This window comes from Thermobia domestica, chromosome 3 (genome assembly GCF_964235325.1).
Source record: "Thermobia domestica chromosome 3, izTheDome1.hap1.1, whole genome shotgun sequence".
In the NCBI taxonomy this organism is placed as follows: domain Eukaryota; kingdom Metazoa; phylum Arthropoda; class Insecta; order Zygentoma; family Lepismatidae; genus Thermobia; species Thermobia domestica.
The window spans coordinates 20,415,319-20,437,815 of record NC_137456.1 but is presented as its reverse complement, the minus strand read 5'-3'; the positions used below and the strand labels follow the sequence as shown (position 1 = coordinate 20,437,815).

At 36.6% G+C, this 22,497-nt stretch overlaps 1 protein-coding gene across 2 annotated transcripts in view; it reads right to left on the bottom strand.

Moving 5' to 3' along the window:
* The window catches only part of LOC145680223 (sorting nexin-29-like), an 84,571-nt gene extending 62,577 nt beyond the window's left edge, over positions 1-21,994 (bottom strand). For both annotated transcript variants that reach the window (XM_081750541.1, XM_081750540.1), the window contains exons 1-4: positions 21,647-21,994; positions 16,297-16,538; positions 5,877-5,938; positions 1,912-2,157 (exon numbers count right to left, since the gene is read on the bottom strand). In XM_081750541.1, coding sequence (XP_081606667.1) covers positions 1,912-2,157; positions 5,877-5,938; positions 16,297-16,529 — 541 coding nt within the window. In that variant the 5' untranslated portion in view covers positions 16,530-16,538; positions 21,647-21,994. The remainder of the gene's footprint in view (positions 1-1,911; positions 2,158-5,876; positions 5,939-16,296; positions 16,539-21,646) is intronic.
* Positions 21,995-22,497: the final 503 nt, after the last annotated feature.

Genomic DNA, 22,497 nt, shown 5'->3' with positions numbered 1-22,497 from the left:
ATGGTCGTTAGTACATGTGCAGCCAAAATTCACAGTATAGTTCCTCAACACACTATCTACTTCCAAGAGTTGGATTCCAGGACTACGCAACTTACGAGGCTATACATGATCCAATTTGTTTTTAGTTGTTTTAATATACAGGGTGGGCCATAAGTCCCTTACCACCCCTTGTAAAATCCGTGTTCATGTAAAATAGTGAACAACAACCATGTAGTAACATAGTAGGTCGAGGGGGGAAGTCGGATTGTGATGGTGACCAAGATGGCGGCCATCTTGAATTCACGTCAAGATTTTTAAATGGAAACATGGTCATGCAGCACATCATTTTAGGCTAGAATTTAAAGACAAACACAATGGTGAAATCGGTTTGTTGATATCTTAATTCGTTCAAAAGTTACAAGCATTTCAAATTGCTAATTTTACCTATCACGCATGGCGGAGCACGTGCTCTACGTGGACCCCATCCCGAGTTATGCACAAGGTAAGTCGTTCAACCCAATTGTCCATGACCCTGAAAAAGAGTTTCTGGTGAAATATCGGCACAGACTGCAAATATGCGTTCTTCCAGGTGTTCACGGTCCCGGATCTTTTCGGCGTATACCTTTGCCTTCAGATGACCACACAGATAAAAATCCAAGGGCGTCAGATTTGGTGATCGTGCTGGCCATTCAATGGGACCACTGCGCCCAAGCCAACGTCCAGGAAATTGTTCATCCAGATAGGTACGGACATGTAATTCGTAATGCGGAGGGGCACCATCCTGCTGGAAAAAGAGTGGAAATGTGCCGTCCTCGGACAATATGGAAGGGAGGATGAGATCCCGCAACATATCCAAATACCGTTCAGCAGTGAAGGTACCAGGAATGATGAAGGGACCAATTAATTTGGTGCCCCATAGATCACACCACACCATTAATTTGCCTGTACCTACCATTTTGCAAGGGTCAACCCACTGAGGATTTGTCGGGAACCAATAGCGACAGTTTTGCTTATTCACTTCTCCAGTGACATAAAAATTTTCCTCATCGGAAAATAAAATTTGTGTGTGGAATGTGGGATCCGTTTGCGACTGTGCAAGGGCCCAGTCGCAAAATTCCACACGACGATGAGGGTCATCTTCAGATAGATTATATTGAAGTTGCAATTGTACAGGATGTCACTTGTTTTTATGTAAGATACGTTTGATGGACGTAGGGCTGACACCACATTCCATGGACAGACGACGAGTATTGCGGTGTGGTGATGTAGCATATGATGCCAGCACTGCTACTGATGTGGCTTCATCTATTTCGGTCGTGGGTCTTCCACACCTGGGATTATCTGCTATGGAACCAGTATCCATGAACTTCCGGAAGAGTTGGGCGACACTAACATGGGACACAGGATGTTGATCTGGGTGCCTGGCATTGAATTCAGCTGCTACAGCCCTTGCACTCCTTCCTCCCCATGCCCTGATTAACTCCTTCCACTCTGCTGTCGTTAGCGGTATAATTATTCACCTGCAACAACAGAAACAGTGCAGTAAAATTAGCAATTTGAAATGCCTGTAACTTTTGAACACATTACGATATCAACAAACCGATTTCACCATTGTGTTTGTCTTTAAATTCTAGCCTAAAATAATGTGCCGCATAACCATGTTCCCATTTAAAAATCTTGACATGAATTCAAGATGGCTGCTTTCAAGATGGCCGCCATCTTGGTCACCATCACAATCCGTCTTCCCCCTCGGCCTACTATGTTACTACATGGTTGTTGTTCACTATTTTCCACGAACACGGATTTTACAAGGGGTGGTAGGGACTTATGGCCCACCCTGTACAGTATGAATTTGTTGCTCTGCAAAAAAAAAAAAAAAAAAAAAAAAAGGAAACGTGCTGCCATCTAGACACCTTACTATAATATATTTACCTGCAGCCATCGTGGGCAGCATATTGCTCCTCTCCTCGTCCATAAGGAAAGCCCAATCCTCGTAGAATATGGAAATGTGTGCAGGATTACCAACAAGGCAATGAAAATACCGTTCTAGCGAGCGTTCATTCAGAGCAGATCGCAACCACGCCCTTCCTCTGCCGACATCTGTCCACACCTGCTTCAAGAGGAGGTACCGTTCGTACTCATGCCGTGTTAGATGTTCACGTACATAATGCCAATACACTGGAAAATAAGAAACAGAAAACATTTGTTTCTTAAACAAGGAGAATCATTCATTACTTGGTATGATCATTGATAAGGGCACTAAACACAGATAATGTTATGTACTTAAGACTTACCAATACTGACAGATACAGCACATGTGTATATTACTGTCAAAACATTTATTTGAAAATCAAAATAACCTTGAAAGTGATATAGTAATTAAAGAAAGTAATCTCAACAAAACAAGGCTAGCATTGTTGATAGTTTTTTTTAATTACTTCTTTTTGGCTTTTGCAAGATTTTTTTATGTCTCAACTAAATACATATAGCATTATTCAAACTTCTATAAAATTACGATAATAATTTTATGTTAAATTGTATAGTTGTTAATGAAATATTGGTTTGCAAAACAAAATCATAAAAGAAATTTTAGAGGAAATCGCGAACTTTTAATCTTTATCCACTACTATTATGTTGGTAGTAGAGGAAAAATTCGAGAATCATACAAACAATTTAAATTTACTTTAACTCTAATGCATTGAATAGTAAGTGTACAAATATTATTTTCCTTTTATTGTCGAACTAAGTAAAAGTACTGATTGTAGGAAATGAAACTACAACAAACTGCAAAGCTTCTTAACTGCTTAAATATTTCTTTTTTTAATTCTAAATGTTTCAACATATCACATTTTAGCTGACCATTTTTTATTAAAGAACTTTAAGTACGACATTTGGGCTTTAGATTTGCACTAAACGCGAAAACTAGAGAAGGATGTCGATGCTGGAATATGCAACCCAACGCACCAGAAATATAGAACACGTTTTATTTTTCCAAGGGAGGACGGTCGCTCAGTAGTAGAGCGCTTACTTCTGGTGCGTGGAGCCCCTGAATCGATCCCCGGCCAAGTTAGTTTGTGGTGGACAACATCGTGTCCGTGGGTTTTCTCGCGGTACTCCCATCAGTCCACTAATTCTTCCATTATCATTCATTTGCCTTAATTATCGTCTTCCTTAGCCTAATGGGCATAATCGCGGGACATTAAACTGAAAGATTTTACTTGTCCAATAGTAATGTTTAGTTAAACCAAATGTAGTTCCGTACCTTATAATTTAGCTGTCTATAATAAGTTTTGTTTACACTGACGGACAAAACTTTCTTAAGCAGATAATTCTCGGAAACATAATAACATCCGTTTTAATGCTCTTTGATGGTCTAGTGGCCAGTGCGCGCGCCTTTGGTACACGATCCAGAGTTCGATTAACAGGCGGAGAAGTACACTGAACGCATTATGGTTCGGATTCCACCTTACAACTGTAGAGCCAAGTCTCACATAACCTCGATGCTAAAACAGGAAACGCTCAACTTCACAAACAACATTGAAATCAGCTATGAAAATAAAGTTTTGCATTGTTATTATTTGTACATTAATTACAGTGCTTTTGTATTCCCTTATTCGCTATATACGAGGTCTGATCAAAAAATACAATGATTAATTTTATTAGAAACAAAGTAACAGGCTTACATGGAATTTGATTTAATTTCCTTCAAATAACTGTCCTTAGCTAGCAATGCACTTATCCTAGCCAGAAGTCGCGCCATGTTATATCTGGAGAGTAAGTACGGTGGATGTGGACGGACAGGAATATTTTTTTCGCCAAAAACTCCTGTTCGTCAGTCAAAAGTCGGAGAATGAATTTCGCACTCATTCTTCTTATCTCCAAATCAATGGTTAAAATCCTTTGTATGGACCCGTACTAGATGTTTAGTTTTTTCGAAAGCTCTCGAATAGTTATTCGCATGTTTGAACGAACAGATTTTGCTACTTTTTGCACGTTTTCTTTTGCTTTTGAAGTTAATGGTCGTCCGGAATGTTGCTCGTCTTCTTCCGACTCATTTTTGCTTTTAAATCGCTCTTACCACTTGAAATAAGCCTTCAGAGTTATAGCATTATCGCCATACATTAATTTCAACATTTCATGAGTTTCTTTGGCATTTTTTTTTTCCAACTTGAAACTGAACTTAATCTTTATGCGTTTTTCGAATTCCATGATGCGCGACGGACACGGAAAACACTTCACTCTAGCGGCTCTGGATGCTGACTGACAAGTCAGAACACGTTCCAACTTCACGCTGCCTGCTTTAATGGATCATGCTATCGGACAAATTACATCAAATTGTTGTAGTATCAGCAGATGCTGCTACATTAAATAATAATAATAATAATAAAATAAATAAATAAATTTAAAAAACATCGTATTTTTTATCACACCTTGTAAAGTAGATAGCATATACAATAGTTGGACAAAGAAATCTAAAACGTTCGCGAAAGTGTGAAAATCATACCTAGTATGGTGTGGGGCCAACTTTAGCGCCCAAAACAGTTTGGATCCGACATGGAATGGACGTATACAGCTCCCGAATCGTGGTGTGTAGAATTTTGTACCATTGTTTCTCCAAAACATGCTCCGGTTCCTTAAGGGATGCTGGTGGAGGGTAATGAGACCGAATATGCCTTTCTAACTCAGACCACAATTGCTCAATGATGTTCAGATCTGGTGATTGTGGGGCCCAGGGAAGGTGTAATAGCTCCTGGTCATGCTCCTCAAACCATGATTTCACCGTTTTTGCAGCGTGACAAGGTGCCAAATCATCTTGGTAGGTGCCACCATCATCAGGAAAAACAATATTTGGGCCATTGGTAGAACCTGGTCCCCCAAAATGGCCTCATACTCTTAGCGTTCATCATTCCATGCAGGGCTATGATGGGACCTGCAGAAAACCACGATATCACTGGCCATACTGTTACAGAACCACCCCCATGCTTTACAGTTGGGAGCAGTCTGTATCATAGGCCTGCGACGGTGTTCTCCATATGTAAACACGACCGGTTGTTGGAAACAAGGTGAAGGTCGATTCATCGGACCACATTACATGTTTCCACTGCTCATGAGTCCACGCCTTGTGGTCCTTGCACCACTGGATACATCTCTTCGCATTTACTGCTGTGACCAGGGGTTTGTCGATATTGGCCCTGCCATGAATTTTCATTTTATAAAGTTCCCGTCGCACTGTTTTCGATGAAACCGGGTTCTGTAGGCCGGAATTTTGTTCAGACGTAATTGTCATTGCAGTGGTCTTCTTTTTAGCTGCTACAATCCGTTTTAATGCCCTCGTGTCCCTATTTGACAAACGACGCGATTGTGCCTTGCAGACGTCGTTTGCCCATGAACTGTGTATGCCCTCGTAACATTGGACACAGTGCCTTTCGATACCAACAAAATGTTCGCCACTGAAGCTCCAACCAGATGGGCACCAACGATCATGCCTCTTTGGAAATCTGTTAGGTGGCCCATTTTACCGCACCATTTTCACACCATGACACTCACAGGTGAACTGGTTACTGCTGACGGAAGAGCAAGGTCCACATGACACATTGAAAACACAAAAAACGATCAGCAACCACAATCCGTGTTGTACAGTGGACGGCCAAACTTGCGTGTCCTGTATGAAGTGTTTTTAGATTTTTTTTTGTCTAACCCCTGTATATGTATAACAAAAATTGGTTTTCACTAAAAAAAAAAAAAAAAAAAAAAAAAAAAAAAAAAAAAAAAAAACCTCATTATGACTACATAATTTATTTATGACAATAAAGATTAAATATTTCCTTTCTTTTAACTTAACTTCGTCAAATGACAAATACTAGTTCAGCACAAAATGTACAAAAAAAAGTACTCACCTGGTGGACCCTGAGAATTTCTGCTTAAATGAAGACTACTGGAGACAATTTCTGTTACCTGCCTAAATGATTAATTGAAATATTATTTTAATTGAACAGATCTATATATGGCATAAACAATAAAATGAATTAATTACCAGCAAATTCTAAAAACATTATGAGATACACTAAAAAAAGAATAATATAAGAATTTTCACTAAACACACTATCAGATAGGGAGAGGAAAAAGTAGGAGGAAATTGAAAACAAAAAATAGGAAAGTACCATTTAAACTCAAGTGAAAAGGTGTTAACTTCATCTTCCCTATCCTTTTATGTAATATATAGGAATGAAAGTGATTTTGTGTACGATCAAATCACGGAAAAACGACTGAATCGTTTGAAACGAATTTTTGATTGTACGAGGAATGATCGGAAAGTAAGATTACAAAGCCTGCAGTGAAACGTGTGTTTATTATTTCATACAACCAATACAGCAAACAGATAGCACATACATTAGGTTATTTTTCGACGTAGTCTACATACCGCTTGAAGCACTTACCGCATCGTGGGATGAGTTTGAAGATTTCCTCCTGGTAAAAGTCCTGTCCTTGCGTGTTGAACCATGTTGTCACGAAGTGCTTCACCTTCTCGTCTGAAGAGAAACGACGGCGTTCTAAGTTCTACTTCAAGTGTGAGAACATTGTGCGACATGTTGACGAGACATTACAGTCTCTCTGTAAACCTCTACCAGCTGCCGGTGAATTGCAGCCGCGGTTACATGTTTCGTCCACAGAAATCAAATCATTGAGCGGACTTCTTCGCGAGACCAGTTTTCCAAACGAGTCGCCATTTGTGTTTACCTACAACTAGCGCCATAAGTGGCAGGTGGCTGAAACTCTGCACAGTTGCCAACTCCATATATTAAAATTACCGCACACTCTTCATTCCTTTATTACAGACGAAACTCCACAAACATCGGCCTCATAACCTTAGTTTCTGGTCCTTCCTCGTAATTAGTATACCTACGTCCAATAAAATTTTTATCATGTCACTTTGATTAAAATGTGTAACTTAAGGAGGGAGCAGGAAGCATAATAATTTATGCGAAAAATTCAGTATCTTATGTGTTCGACAAGTTGGGAAGACGACAGTCGGTATGTAAACTCATCATTAAAAATAGATGGAGAAGTGTCCCAGTGTTTTTGAAAATTTGCATTTCAAAGTGGGGAAGGGAAAGGCTGCAATTTCTGTACCCTTATTTTTAAAGCGGTGTTATCTTTTGTTTTTATGACTTCATCACGGGAAAACGGTTGACCAGTCTGAAATTAATTTTGGAATACAGAACCTACCTCAACCTGACTTTCTATAATTTCACTTACACTAAGAGGGTTTCAGAATTTATGCCAAATATAGAGTATCTCCCGGCTTTCTATCACCACACTTTCATTAAAATAAGTATCATAAGGACGAGAGTGAGTTCAAATATTTTTCATAAACCTATTGTCCCCGTTCGCCGTGTAACGAAGGTTCCTCTCACAACAGCATGGCGCGTTCTCAGGTCATGGATCGAAGAGAAGGCCCCTAGACATAGAGGTTAGCTGCGAATATATTGAATAAGAAGTCGCAAACCGACTAGAACGGATGGTGAAAAATCTTTGAGAAACCTCGACCCACTAGAAGTAGCTTAAATAACAATGGGGACAGAGATGGTGCGTGAGTATTCTTAAACGGAGGATATTTCTGGACATCCACACCAATATTATGTGTGTGAACTAAAAACTTCACTGCATCTAACGGGAAATATGGATACTGTAAACGGCGTTCTGTTAGCTTAACCGCTGCCGAAGACGGCACTGCACTAAAGCAGACTTCTTTACAGCCTCCTCAGCTTAGGGGGTACTAAGTTGCCCTCTTATTAAGTTCAACTGCATTTCCCATTGCAAATACTTCCTCCTAGGATCCAACCTTCCAGGATCACGTTTAAGGTAACTGCCAGACACAATCGCAAAGTTTTTTTTTTCTTTCTTTCTTTTTGTCATTGTCCATCATCCCTTCAAGTTTTATCAAGGTCAAAGAACATCTTATTTACGAAATATATATATATATATATATATATATATATATACCGGGTGCACCATTTATAATGTCCCACCTTTATAACAGAGGAACTAAGAGAGTGAGAGAAGCGAAACTTTGTACAAAGCAACTACAGGAAGGGGGACATCTATCCATGTATTGGGTAACATCACTAGGTGAACAGTGTTGCCAACCCAATATAAAGTTATGATTTTTTAAATGGAATGACCTAAATTTAATACCATAATTCAAATCAGCAATGAAAACAAAGACGAAAGAGATGACACTCGCAGATCAGTGTTGCATACTTTTTGAGAAATATTGTAAAACATATGTCAAATTTAAACGCCTTTAACACACACAAGGAATGAAGTAGTAACTATTTGTGTACATTAATGAAATACTGGGAAGAACTCTTTAAAATGACTTCAAGTTTAGAAGGATCAGTTAAACAGTGTTGCCACAACAGAAGAGAGAAAAATTGAGTTTGGAAATAGTGCAATAACTTGGAAAAAGTCCCTAGTACAGTATAGGTTTAAATGCATAGAGGAAATCAGTATGTCATAAGGAGCATTGTCACGTTTATTTGAGATCGATAAGTCAAGTACTTACTAAGATATTCGGTACTCTGTAAAAGCTGAGAATTTTGTGCTGTACAAGATGTTAACGCTGTTTTAAAATTCCCTTTTTTCCCCTCAGCGTTGGAGAAATCGTGAAGAAATGATTAAAATGAAATAAAACATTAACCAATGGACATACAATGAAATGAAACCCATTTGAGTCCTTGAAGGGACTAATTAAACGTAATGTGAATATAAATTGTTCTTGAGTTAGTAATATCAATTCAAATTTTAACAGGATGGTAGAAATACGTTTACGAGACCTACCTAATAGCTATTTCGTGCAGTGAATATACTTATTCTCGTGCAACTTTAGGGGAGTAATATCGAAACAATTCAATATTATCTGTAAATATTACCGACTTGTTATTATTTCTTTCTTAAACACGAATGAATGCAATAAGTAAGAGTGTTCCAATTGAAGCAATACAAAGGATGATTTGTGAGCACAATTTCTTTGGCTGTATTGTAGCTGTTGGGTGTAGCCAAGTGGTGTAATCAAGATAATTATTCACTTTCTTCGTTTGCACGTCTAAGAGGATCATTCGGAAGCATTGTTCAAGAAATTGTTCATACAAGAAATGCAAGAAGTCATTATAACTGCTATGCCGATTATCACTAACAAAATGTTAAATATTGCTTTGCGTTGACGTAACCCATATCGGAATAGTTCCCTAAGTCTTTGGCATTACCCATGAGGTCACGAAACAAATTTCTTTGTGTGGTATACTTTGTACAGATGAACTCTCACTTAGGAACTTAAAATTTTAAAGTCATTGGCCCTAACTGACAATTTTTTATTTATTATTATTTTGCTACCATATTATAAATCGCTACAAAGGTTAGCTGTATGAGTTATAGCCTATATGCACCAATGAAATAGGCATTTTTTCTGGAAATACCTAATTATATGTAAAATAAAATTTGTGTATTTTTTAAATTTCTACTTTGCCGCCAACTTGCAAACTTCACGTTATGTTTTGTATTTGTCAGCTCATTTATCGAATGTATAGTTACAAATCATCGAATAAGTTTGAAACGCGCTACTGCCTTTCATGTGAAGCTCGACATAATGTTTTAAGTACATTTTTAGGAAGATTTCTCGTGCAGCTTTACTTTTGCCGTACAACTCGAAATAATTGTTCAAAACTTACAATTATTTACAAATTCCTTATTATTGTTTACTAAATGATTTGCGCTGGCCGACATGGAAACATGTCAAATGGAATAGTTAAATTTCAAGGAGACCATCATAACAATTGTTGAAAAATTAAAATTCTTCTAGGATTTGCGTGTAAATACGGCGTCCGGATGTATGCATAAAAACAGCAATGCAAAAAACAAGAAACAACCTTTGCTAGTAGGCCACTAAAAAGCACGAATGCTATCTAACCGAGTCACTGGGCGAACCTGAAGGGCATCTCTAGAGAGGGGGTGAGTCCGAAGGGAGCAGGGGCTCAGCGAAGGTTGCTATATGCAAAAATAAGGATAGTGAAATGAGTGGATTTTGGTAATGATATGAGTTTCAATAATACTTGTCACGGTTTCATACTTGTAGCGTTCCACTTGTAAACATAAAATACAACTTATGTACACTGTGCACAAATACAGCACCGGTGGAAAATAGTTTCTAATACAACCATTATTTATATGCACTCACTTATTTTATCCCTAGTAAAGTACTCGTAAGAATTTTACACTATACTCCGCGCCACCCGAATTGGCGTGTGGCATCAACCAATAAACTCACAGTGCACTGTTACTAAACCTTCAGGGAGGAATCAAATCATTCATAATTAATTTTGTTCGTATTTGTGGACAATTATGAATGAATAGGTTCCTCCCTGAAGGTATAGTAACAGCGCACTACTATCTTGTTGGCTGATGCCACACGCCAATTCGAGGGACGCGAACTATAGTAATCTATACTTGTAAACATAAAATACAGGTGTATTACTTTGTATTTAACTCTATCGCTTGCAGAAAATTATTCTTTATGTCTTTTCATGCAAAATACGGACTTTTACCTGTAAATCTTTCAAAATTTGTTGCGCCAAACGTAAAAAAGCACCATATTTACTATAAATTCAAAGGTAAATAAATTGAGCAAAATGCAAGTACAGTGAAACCTCTCTAAAGCGGACAGCCGTGGGGAATCAAAAATTGTGCGCTATAGAGAGGTGTCCGCCTTACAGAGGCTGCAATATTTTCTTACGTAAATTAGTAATCAAGATGATATGTGATCAGATTTTTTTTTGTTTGCTTGAATCGTGTATTTACGAATATTACCAAATGTTACTGTACCTGCATTATCCTCCGCCATCCAATACTGTATGTTCAAGGCACAACATTGAAATAACATCTCTATAGTTTACACTTATCAGTACTTACTACGTTTTCAATATGTCGCTTTAATTTGTGGGTTAATTGCAATCCAAAAGTGTCTTTTTTAAGAAATATGCGTTTCCGCGGGCGCAGAAAAAAAAAACTTGTCTTCTGCTTGGTTAGAGATTTCAGAGGAACAGTAGCATAACATGTCATCCCAAACGGTGGGCAACTGTCAATCACTTTTGTGTCTAAAACAGCTTGGGTGGGAGTGGGATGCAAGCAAAGGACACGAGTGTTGATAAACAGAGACGCATCATCTGGGTTGCTGAGCAGACAGTTTAGGAAGCTAAATGTCACATTGCTTCCTTGGTGAAACATATATGAATTACTAAAATGAATTTTTACTATATTTTTTAACTTGTTTCTAGAGAAAGTGTCCGTAATACGGAGTAAATAATACCTATAAAAGACAGGAAAGACTGTCCGTGTCCGTACTAGAGAGTGTCCGCTTTGAAGAGGTTTGCCAATATGTTTTTTCCTATTGTAGTGTTTGGGAATTACCAAATATGTCCGTTACGGGAGGTGTCCGCTTTATAGAGGTGTCCGCTAGTAGAGGTTTCACTGTACTAGCAAGTAGTAAGACTGATGTAATGTACTGTACACTGGCTCAGGCACAACAATGCGTGATATCAGGGCCGGATTTCCCAATAGGCAAGGTAGGTCCGGGCCTATGGGCGCAAGCTCCCAGGGGGCGCACGGCCGAGAGAAAAAATATCTAGCAATAAAAATAAATAGCCATAACTTATTTTTTGAATTGATTAAAAAATCAGGCTAATAAAGCATTCTGATTTTGAAGTTTTGTGTCACGTTATCAAAATACTTCATGTAAGCTGTGTTTCTTAGATTAAACCTATTTTATAATGTATTACAGAGTTTTTTTTATTTATTTATTTGCCCAAATGGCTAAATTGAACAAAACCAAAGTTATTCGCCAATCTTTTGTTAATACATTAACGGTATTTTGTTAAGCCCAGAACCAAGTAAATTCCTCAAAAAAACTTGCAATGATAAAATTGCATCGTGGAGTGGTTTAAGCAATTAACTTATAGGCCTAATATAATTTTTTACTAAAAGGTTTTTAGGAAAGTAACTTTAACCAGACTAGGGGGCGGAAAAAATATTGGGCCTAGGGGCGCCAAAATGCTAAATCCGGCCCTGCGTGATATGTTTGTAATATAGTGCTGATGGGATTCACTAAAATTTTACTTAGGTGTTTTTTTCTTTCTTTTTGTCCTTGAACATAAAATATGAGTTAGGATACGTAGGTTGGCTTTGGCTAGCTTAGTTTAGTATACATTTAGTAAACTCCTTCTATGATACTGCAGCAAACGTAAAAATTTGTGAATTTTGCATTAATATCACAAAAATCATTGGTTCAAGTTTTCTCTTACATACACAATTGCTAGGTCGTAATTACTGAATGTCTTAAAATGTTTTATACGGCATCATTCTGCAGTGAATTGTGTTAACGAAATTTAAAATATGGCTTTTTTCCGATTATCGGTATGCTATAATAATAATTATTGCATCGTTTCTGCGTTCGTTTGCGATTCGCAAATTTTGCGAACATTATTACGAAATTAGGCTCATATACTGTTATTTAGCGTGGCACATAGACTGGTATTTGTTATGGTACCAATAGCTTCTAATGTTTGCAATTAGCATTTAGATGTACCGCTACGTACAACATTATGTCCTAGCAACTGTTCGGAAAATTTTTTGCAATATATTGTACGACAGTCACTTCGAAAGTTCTGCACACTGAAAGATGTTATGCAAGCTAATAATTTATTGTACAAAATATATTTACAGGCGTTCAATACAATCTTCATACTTGTTTATGACAACTTCCCAACATTTGGCAAATTCTGTATTCTGGACAGGGCACCTTCATTGTTGAGGTGTCTGATCACTCGGGTCACCTCACTGAAAGGTTCATCAATCGAATCAAAACGTTTTCCACAGAGTAGTTCTTTTAATTTGGGAAACAATTCAAAGTCTGGTGGGCTCAAATCAGGACTATATTGGGAAGGAAAGTATTTCCCATCCATACTTGTTAAGTGTCACTCTTACTTGTAGAGCAGTATGCGGCCTTGCATTATCGTTCAAAATACACCAGCTGCAAGAATGTCGGGATTTCTTTAAATACTTTTCGGATGCAAAACATTTTGCAGAAACAGCTTGTAATATACGCCTGGTATAGACGTCCCCTATATCACTCTATTGTAGCCATCTCTCCATTCGTATCATACGCGAAGATCATCGTGAGTAAAACGTTTGATTGTTGCTAGCAGAATTTCTTCGGGCGTGAAGAGTCTGAACTGTTTTAATGTGACGACTGAAACTTCAGTTCTGGTTCAAACTCTCGTATCCAGGTTTCATCAATTGCAACAGTCGTTTGAAAAGCTGATCTCCTTCTGTTTGATAACGTTGAAGCAATTTTTCTGCGATTCTTTTGCAACATGCTTTCTGCTCTTTACTCAGATCATGCGGAGCCCATCTCGTCTTCATTTTCAGCTTTTCAGTAATAATTTTGTAAAGTGAAGTGACAGATATTTTGGTCTCATATGCAATTTTCTTACATATTTTCGTCGACCCTCTCTCAAAATGTCGTTCACAATAATCTCAGGAGTGTAGTCTGTCTTTCACATCTTGAGGTGTCCGCAATGATTACACGACCTTCACGGAAACGAGCTGAGCACCGAAATACAGTGTTATGATCCACTACACTATTTCGACAAATCTCCCGCAAAGCATTGTAAATTTCAGTTGAATTCTTTCCACATAGAGTTTCGATGTTGATGTAGGAACGCTTATCATCATGCGCATATACACTGTCGCTGAAATGCCTCCTCCATACGGACAAAAGCCCGTGTGAGTTTGCAACTTCGTTCAGTTCAAATAGATGAAATGATAGTTTCTAGTGACCACCATGCATGGGTTTGCACGTATTTTTCCGAGAATAATCGCTTTTCAGACATATCATTTTGCAATATATCATAATTCTGTATTCAATTATTGTGAACCATTGTACAAAAAACAAAAGATTTTGATTGAATTATAATAGGAAAATTGTGTGGTTAAGCCTTCTTAAAGTTAAACTGCGAGGGCTCGGTTGCTCAGTGGTAGAGCACTTACCTCTGGTGCGTGGGGTCCCTGATACGATTTCCGATCCAGTAAGTTTGCGGTGGATAACATCATGTCCATGGGGTTGTCGGGTACTCTCGCTTTCTCTCACATTCTCATCCCATTAATTCTTCTATCATCAGTCACTTGCCTTAATCATTGTCCCCCTTAGCCTAAATGGCATAAACGTGGGACGTTATACAGAAAGTTACGCTGCGCTAAGTAATACGATGTCGTATATAATTTGCAGAACTATGGAATACTCTTTACACAGTATGTTTACACTATTTTATTTACAAGGACACCCACCCTTGCTAACGCGCCTGGTCCCTATAGACACCTTGATTTTCCACTACTTTGGCCCAGCCCTGACTTGGTTAAATACTTCCTTGTTTTTTGTGGCCATCCAGCATAGATTTGAATTTTTTTACACTCTATTCGTTTACTCGTCAACTCACTACGGATCCAATCGTTCATGGGCCCACCAGGTTCTCCATTTCCGATCAGATACATTTCCTGTTTTTAATGGACATCTAACAGGGGTTGTTTGGTGTTTGTTCCATTATAGCTTTTATGGCATATTTCTACTTGTTGTACTTTTACTCGTAACGTTTAGGTCCTCATAAGGGAGTCGGCACCTATGAATCCATAAATGCAACTCACTTCTTAAAAACAATTTATACATTATTTGTAGTTAATTTCGTGGTGAATGAAATACAAAATAAGTTGTGTATGGTCCCCTAAAATTGGTCAGTACGTATAAATATTGGATGATCTGAAAACTTTTGCTACCATTTAACAGAACTTAGCCTATGTATTTTCTATTCAAATTTTACAACTATTAATATCTACGTTTTATTGTCTTTTCCAACTTATATTCAGGAGAAAGAAATTAAATTAAAGAAATATATGTTTATGATGATCAAGAAACAATTATTTGTAACATACATTACAAAATTCATGAAACAGAAAAAATATTCTGTTTCCTTATTTTAAATATTTTGCTTTAATTCAGCATGTCACAGAATATAACTTGTGTCACAGATTAGTACTTTAATATTCCTCCAAGGCAGAGGGAAAAAAGGGAATTTTGAAACAGCGTTACATCTTGTACAGCACAAAATTCTCAGCTTTTACAGAGTACCGAATATCTTAGTAAGTACTTGACTTATCGATCTCAAATAAACGTGACAATGCTCCTTATGACATACTGATTTCCTCTATGCATTTAAACCCATACTGTACTAGGGACCTTTTCGAAGTTATTGCACTATTTCCAAACTCAATTTTTCTCTCTCCTGCTGTGGCAACACTGTTTAACTGATCCTTCTAAACTTGAAGTCATTTTAAAGAGTTCTTCCCAGTATTTCATTTAATGTACACAAATAGTTACTACTTCATTCCTTGTGTGTGTTAAAGGCGTTTAAATTTGACATATGTTTTACAATATTTCTCAAAAAGTATGCAACACTGATCTGCGAGTGTCATCTCTTTCGTCTTTGTTTTCATTGCTGATTCGAATTATGGTATTAAATTTAGGTCATTCCATTTAAAAAATCATAACTTTATATTGGGTTGGCAACACTGTTCACCTAGTGATGTTACCCAATACATGGATAGATGTCCCCCTTCCTGTAGTTGCTTTGTACAAAGTTTCGCTTCTCTCACTCTCTTAGTTCCTCTGTTATAAAGGTGGGACATTATAAATGGTGCACCCGGTATATATATATTAACATTGGTAACGAAAAACTTCTTGCTGTTGCATAGAATATACATATCTTAAATCTTAGTTTGCGAGAAGAACTTGCCAAAGTAGCTGTGAAGTTTTCAGGTGGGCACTGCATACCGACATGGACTCACTTGAATGCTTCACAACCTTCTATGATTTAATATGATATATAATGATCTTATTACTTTTATCCCCGACCAAAAATTGTCATTTAAATATTGTTTTGAATGTACATGTAAGCAATATTTATATAAAATCTTATCTCAAGTTAGAAAGAAAATGTCTATCAAATCCAAACAAAGAAAATTACAAAAAAAAGTGTTCCTCTTTCAAAGTAACGTAACTGTGGGTAATAACCCAGCTACACTTTTATCATTATACTCAAGAACATATACAAGTACTTGTTAACTACTATATTTATCTCGTAACCGATAAGCAAGTTCAAATAGCTCTTATCTTAAGGACTATTTACATCAAACTCTTTGTTCGAATGTGCTTACCTAAGTGCCGATCCGCTCTTATTCACCGGTCGAAGCCGTAATCCATGTTGAAGAACGGACTCTAAATGAGAACAGAGGACAGCGACCCGTGGATCAGACTCCGTCGCAAGTTCAGCTCTGCCTCCAAATCGTATCTGACACTGTTTCACTGCGTCCAAAAGATTCGTTAGGAGCTGCTGTCGTTCTTCGGAGTATGATTTCTCTGGCACCACACCAGGCACCAGTGCCATCATCGCAAGACGCTGCAACAGAACAAGAACAATTCTAATATATTTCATCGATAAACAACTTTAGAAACTAAAGTGACGCATGGTTGTAAATACTAACTTGCACTAACGTTGGTTTATGTTCATCTATAGGAATAACAAGTAGCAGTACCACGTGTACACCACGTGAAAAAGTTTGGTTCATAAAGCGTGATATTTTGTGACTATTGAAACCATAAGTTATAATATATTTATACCACGTCCGGTTTCATTAGAACGATTAAGTGCAGAAGAAAAATATTCTACACTTCTGCAAATACACTATATTCATACAAACCCCTTATTTGCAAAATAAACATCATTGTTCACATAATGAAACGAAAATAATCTTTTCTGTTTCCATTGAGACAAATTTATTGAGGAAGTTTGCGTTCATCCAAGTGCCGATCTTTAGCCATGATACAAATCCTAAGTACTGGTTTGGTACATTTATCGAACTTTAGAGACCCCATAGCTTCGAAGAGACTTTCGTAGATATTCAGTATTCGTTGGCATGTGTTCACCTATTATCATTGTGAAGATCATCCTACATGAGCTCGACGAGTGACAAATCATGAGACCGTGGCGGCTATCCCACTTTTGTGATGATGTTAGCTTGTTCTTTGCTTTGCAGATAATTACTACATAACTTACGAGAATGTTTGGGATTGCTTGGTTGTTGTACAAAGTTACGGACCAAAATCAGCGTTCCTAATAGTATTGCATGCTTTACTTAAATGCTGTACGTTTCTGTTAATTATTTTGTTGATTCGACACTACCTTTTTGCTTGTTTTAATGTAGGTATTACACAGTCGAAATGAAAGCCATTTTCGGAACAAACATCTGGGGTTGGAAACCGAAAAGCAGAAATTTAGATTCGTCGGTGCTGAGTATCTTCTTCCATTGTTCATCAGTCCAATCTTTATGTTTTTGCCCAAGAGTACACTTTTGCAATGCTTGCTCTCGTTACTGCAAACGCACCCCCAAGACAAGTCTGCAAGTTTTGGACCACTGTCCCATCTGATACTGATTGGATGGTTCTATTGCTTCTTTGGAGTGATTAAACGTCTTTTTCGATTGCTTGTAGTTCTAATGAATTTGTCTTACGAGAAGCTGTTATTTCTGGACGACCAGTTTTTTTTTCTGTGTAACATTTACACGTGTTCGTGACTTTGTCAAGAGTCAGGCGCATCGCTCCGACTAATATCTGCAACCACTGAGCGATTTTCCACAGAGAACATCCTCTTCTCTCAAAATAACCACTTGCCCGTAATTAGCATTTAGTTTACAGTTTTTCTTCCGTATTTTATAGTACTTTCACGTTCTTCACATCAATTTATTAATTCACGCGAGCATTAGTAACTAGATACACAGAAGCATCAAGGGATTTTTTTAAACCCATAGTCTATATAGGTAGGTATTCGATAAAAATTCAGAATACGAAATTGTGACTGGTTCGTACAGGGTGTCTACTAAAATTCCAAAATGAAAATTCGTGGCTTTGGTGAAGTAATTATCAAACCATAAAATTTCGTACGCGATAGAAGCGTGCTTTGCTTGCGATTTGCCCTTCCAGCATAACCCGGTTGTTGCATAATAACATCAAGGCGAAACGAGCTTATTTCTGTGCATATATGATACGAATATATAGAGCAAAATATTTAAACAAAACAAAACAAAAACAAACAAACAAAAAAAAAACTGGTTTAAACCAAAAAAAAAAACTTTTTTTTTCAATAAAAACCATAATTTTTGCCAGCCCTGATTTCTGGGATAAGAGAATCTGATGTTATAGGTATACTTCCACAACCAGATATTGCTGCATCAGGAGCTAGGTTACGATATTCGTTCTTGAGGCTACGGAAGAAACCTGCCAGCAAACATATTTTTCAATCTTATTTTTTAAACATTTGTTAAAAAAAAACTGCGAACTTTCATTAGCAAATAGGTAGGTCCTATTTGTATTTTTACAAAAAGACTTTTTTTTAAAAAAAAAACAAAAAGCAGATTTTAATTACACAGCAAGAATTTACCAGATTTTCTCTGAAGATTTCATCTTATCTAAAAATGTTTATCAATACGCATTTAAAAAAAATACTGTTCTTCTTGTTCAAATTCTGAGAAAATAACCATTCAAATTAAATTTTTGTTCTTCTTAAAAAAAAAAGATCAAAAGTATATCGCTATTCAGATATATAACACCATAATAAAATAACTAATTTAGGTGTTGTCAATATTACTTAGCCAATTCTACAAAGCTACGCGTGTTTATCACCTTCATTTTAATTTTTAAAATGATAAACTTAGCAGAAACAAAGAAAACACTGTGAAATAAATTCTTACTAAAAAAAAAAAAAAGTCATATTTAAAATAGTACTAAAACTGTCCTAAAATAGTACTAAAAGCGAAAAACTATCCATCACAGAATTACTTAACTTGTCTTTTCAGACAGAGGATCCTCGCGACTATCTTACAATAATCTTCACATATTCGTATGGTCATCTAGGCCTAAATAATAAGCACGTCCCGTAATAGCCCCAAATGCGAGGCTATTATGATACACTGGTTTTATTTATTTAAGGCAGAATCTCCTCTGAATCAGATAATTGAACCTAGTAGAGGAAACAATTCGCTGCATTATATTTTTTTCTTCCAAGCATTAATAATATAGGAGTTATAGCAAAACTTTTATATTCTGTCTCTTCACCTGAGCCTCCTAGTTTTAATAACGATTTACAATAGGGGAGGTTGTTATTTGTAAAAAGCTACAGAATATGTAATATTACGTTGATAGAGCAATGTATGAATGATATAAATATGTAAGGTGCGCAGTTATGAAAAACTGAAGAAGGAAAATGAACAGTGTCAGCCACGAAATTCTCCATACGGAAATCATTGTTTACGGCAGCCCTACTATGTGACAGTGAAGGGAGGTACTAGTTAATCTGCGTTACTTAACCAGAGAAGTGTGCGAGATATAAATACGCGTAAAATATTTGACGACTGAATTGTGCTGGTGGTGGTAGTAGTGCGAGTAATGCCGTTGTCAACAGATCTCGTATACAAATATAAACATTTGACGAAAAAGTTGGAACTACCAGAAGTTCGAAAAGTCTGATTCAGCGACAAAAGTGCAATTCCCACATGTCCAAAATTATTGTCGCATGTCTATAAATATGTTCTTGTAGGAATATAATTTGATAACGAATTCGCCCGGTATTTCTTATAATCTTAGTTTGTGTATAATATGCAAAGACATGTATGTGGCAAATTTCATGTCAAAAGAGCAGTAAATAAGAACAATAAAATAAAAATAAAACTTTTTCTTGTCCATTTAGCAACATTTTGTTTTACTCATTCTAATTATCGTATTTATAATTCTTTTTCTATAAAATTTACCACAAATATACATATCTTGATTATACACACAGTATGAGTATTAAGAGTACCATGCAAAATCATTATGAAATTATATTCTTACCAGAAGACAGTTATAGATATGCGACAATCATGTTGGACATGAGTAAACCACGATGTAGAAACACCTCTCATCCACGAAAGAAAACAAAAATGATATTTTGGTAACCATTTAGTACAAGTTTATGCGTGGCTTTCGTACTAGTTCTCATTATGTGCATACCCAATGTCACCTTGCACCTACTCTTTACGGATGCACAAGCCCACCATTTTCGCCCTACCGTGAGTAGAAAAGTACAACTAGAGCTTGTAGTAGCCACTTAGCACATGTTGTGCGTATTTTTCGTGCCCGTCGTGTTTGTAAAATATTATAAACCTCCACACTATTCTTTTACCGGTCAATGTTCCGTTAAGGGGGTCCAGTAATTTCTTCTACACGGAATTTGCAATTTCTCCACTTTTTTCTATCGATTTTCGTTTGATTACATAATATAACGTTATATTAGGTTAGTAGGACCTCCCCCCCTTAACGGAACATGGAACCTTTTACCTAATACGAGTTACATCCTTTGCACAAATAACTTCCAAGCAGTTAAAAGACTTTGTGTATTAATTTTGTCACTAAATCTTCCAAATTTTCGCATTTCTACTCAATCTTTCCTTTTTGAATATGAAACGATGTAACATTTTAAGTAAATATCATTCTAAACTATTTCTTTCAACATGTCAATTGAAATTACAGGTTAAGTATAGGGTTACCTCTCAGTTTTTTATAAAAATTAGGAAAATTCACAGGAGAAATGATGATTTGGAGTTCTTATGTGATGTTTATGTGTATAAGTTTAGCAGTAAAGTTATGTTTAATACGAAAAAAGATATGTGGAAATGGGCACTACTTGCAAGACGCTCAAGGTTCGATGATTCTGGAGCATGCCCATTTTATGTCGAAAACAGAACCCGTTCATACTCCTACTACTACTTATAGTACTATGGATTAGTATAGTAAAACTGTACGTTTTAATGTTTTTACTGCTTTTTTTTTTTTTTTTGTATGAAACTGGAGGGGCAACTCTAAACATAAGCCGAAATTACGGTAAATGTTTTGCAGACGGGGTCCAGAAGCACGTAAAAAATACAAAATTTACGGGAGAAGTGAAAGATGCAAGTACTTAAACCTAGCATAACCTAACCAAGTCTAACAGAAACTAAACTGAACTAACTTAAACTAACCTAGTATTCATAATAAAAAAAAAAAAGCAAAATTCTATTACCTTTTCGAAAATTGTAAGGGATTTCTACATTAATATAGTATAACATAAAGTAACCTCACCTAACCGAAATTAGCCTAACGCAACTAAAGTAACCTGAACCTAATGTGAACAGAAACTACAAAACTGTAACAGTTTTTAGAAGAAATATCTGGACCTCATCTGCTAAACATTGTCCGAAATTACTTTTAGTAGTGGTACTTATTAAGGAAGCCAAAAATTTAAAATACCGTACTTACAGCGCTCATTACTATTCTCAAAGTTAAGCAAAATTTTTACAGCTGGCCTTGATTTACCATTAAACTAAAACGTCCTTCTCCGCTTTCGTTAATTATGTTATGTAATACGACGCTCAAATTTACATACATAAAATACTGAAAAATGAAGCATCTCACGTCCAAATACCTAGAGTAACTTACCTATTTGATTACTTCACTAGCCCATATAGCCTACGTTAAAAACATATCACCTTCAACACAAAACAAACCACATCTCAGAACGGATTGCTTTAGTATTACAGAAATAGTTTTGTGTTTATATAATAACATTTCATTATATCCAAGTTAACAATACATAACTACTCTGACAGTAACACCCATCCTCGAGGCTCCAAACTGCGAACAGATTAAATTATTTCAGATGTACTTGAACACGAATTATTCAAGAACAGATTTATAAACAAAAAAAAAGTTCAGATTCCTCCCTTGTCATTCTGCTATCGAGTTACATTTAATGGCTGAACGTCACTTTCCATTACGTCTTTTTCTTCTTCCTATTCCACGGCTGATATGAAAAAGTCAGCTTTCAAAAAATACTACTCATTATTGCAACATATTTCAAAATAGTCATTCCGTACCAGTATCCGAAAATTCTACGAACAGCAACGCAAAGTATAAAGTCATTGTAGCTGCTATATGAAATTTAGCAAATAGAAAGATTTTGCGAAACGTCGGCAAGAATTTTCAAATTATTTTGTGACAATTCGGATAAAAAAAAATATACCGACTTGTTGCATTTTTTTCGTTGCTTTACTGTGTATAGAATGTTGCTAAACTTTTACAACGTCCTAACAACTTGTAAAGCGTTACGCTCACAAAAGTTCCATAAATCAACCGTCACTGTTATTATCGAAATGTAACATACAAATTTTGTTACATTAACGCAAACTAGTACGGAATGAAGCCATACGAGATTTGTTCAATAGGAATCATTTAGTAGGAAATTGAGTCAACGCATCGGAAAGCTTACGTTTTATTTGCTGATAATTGGT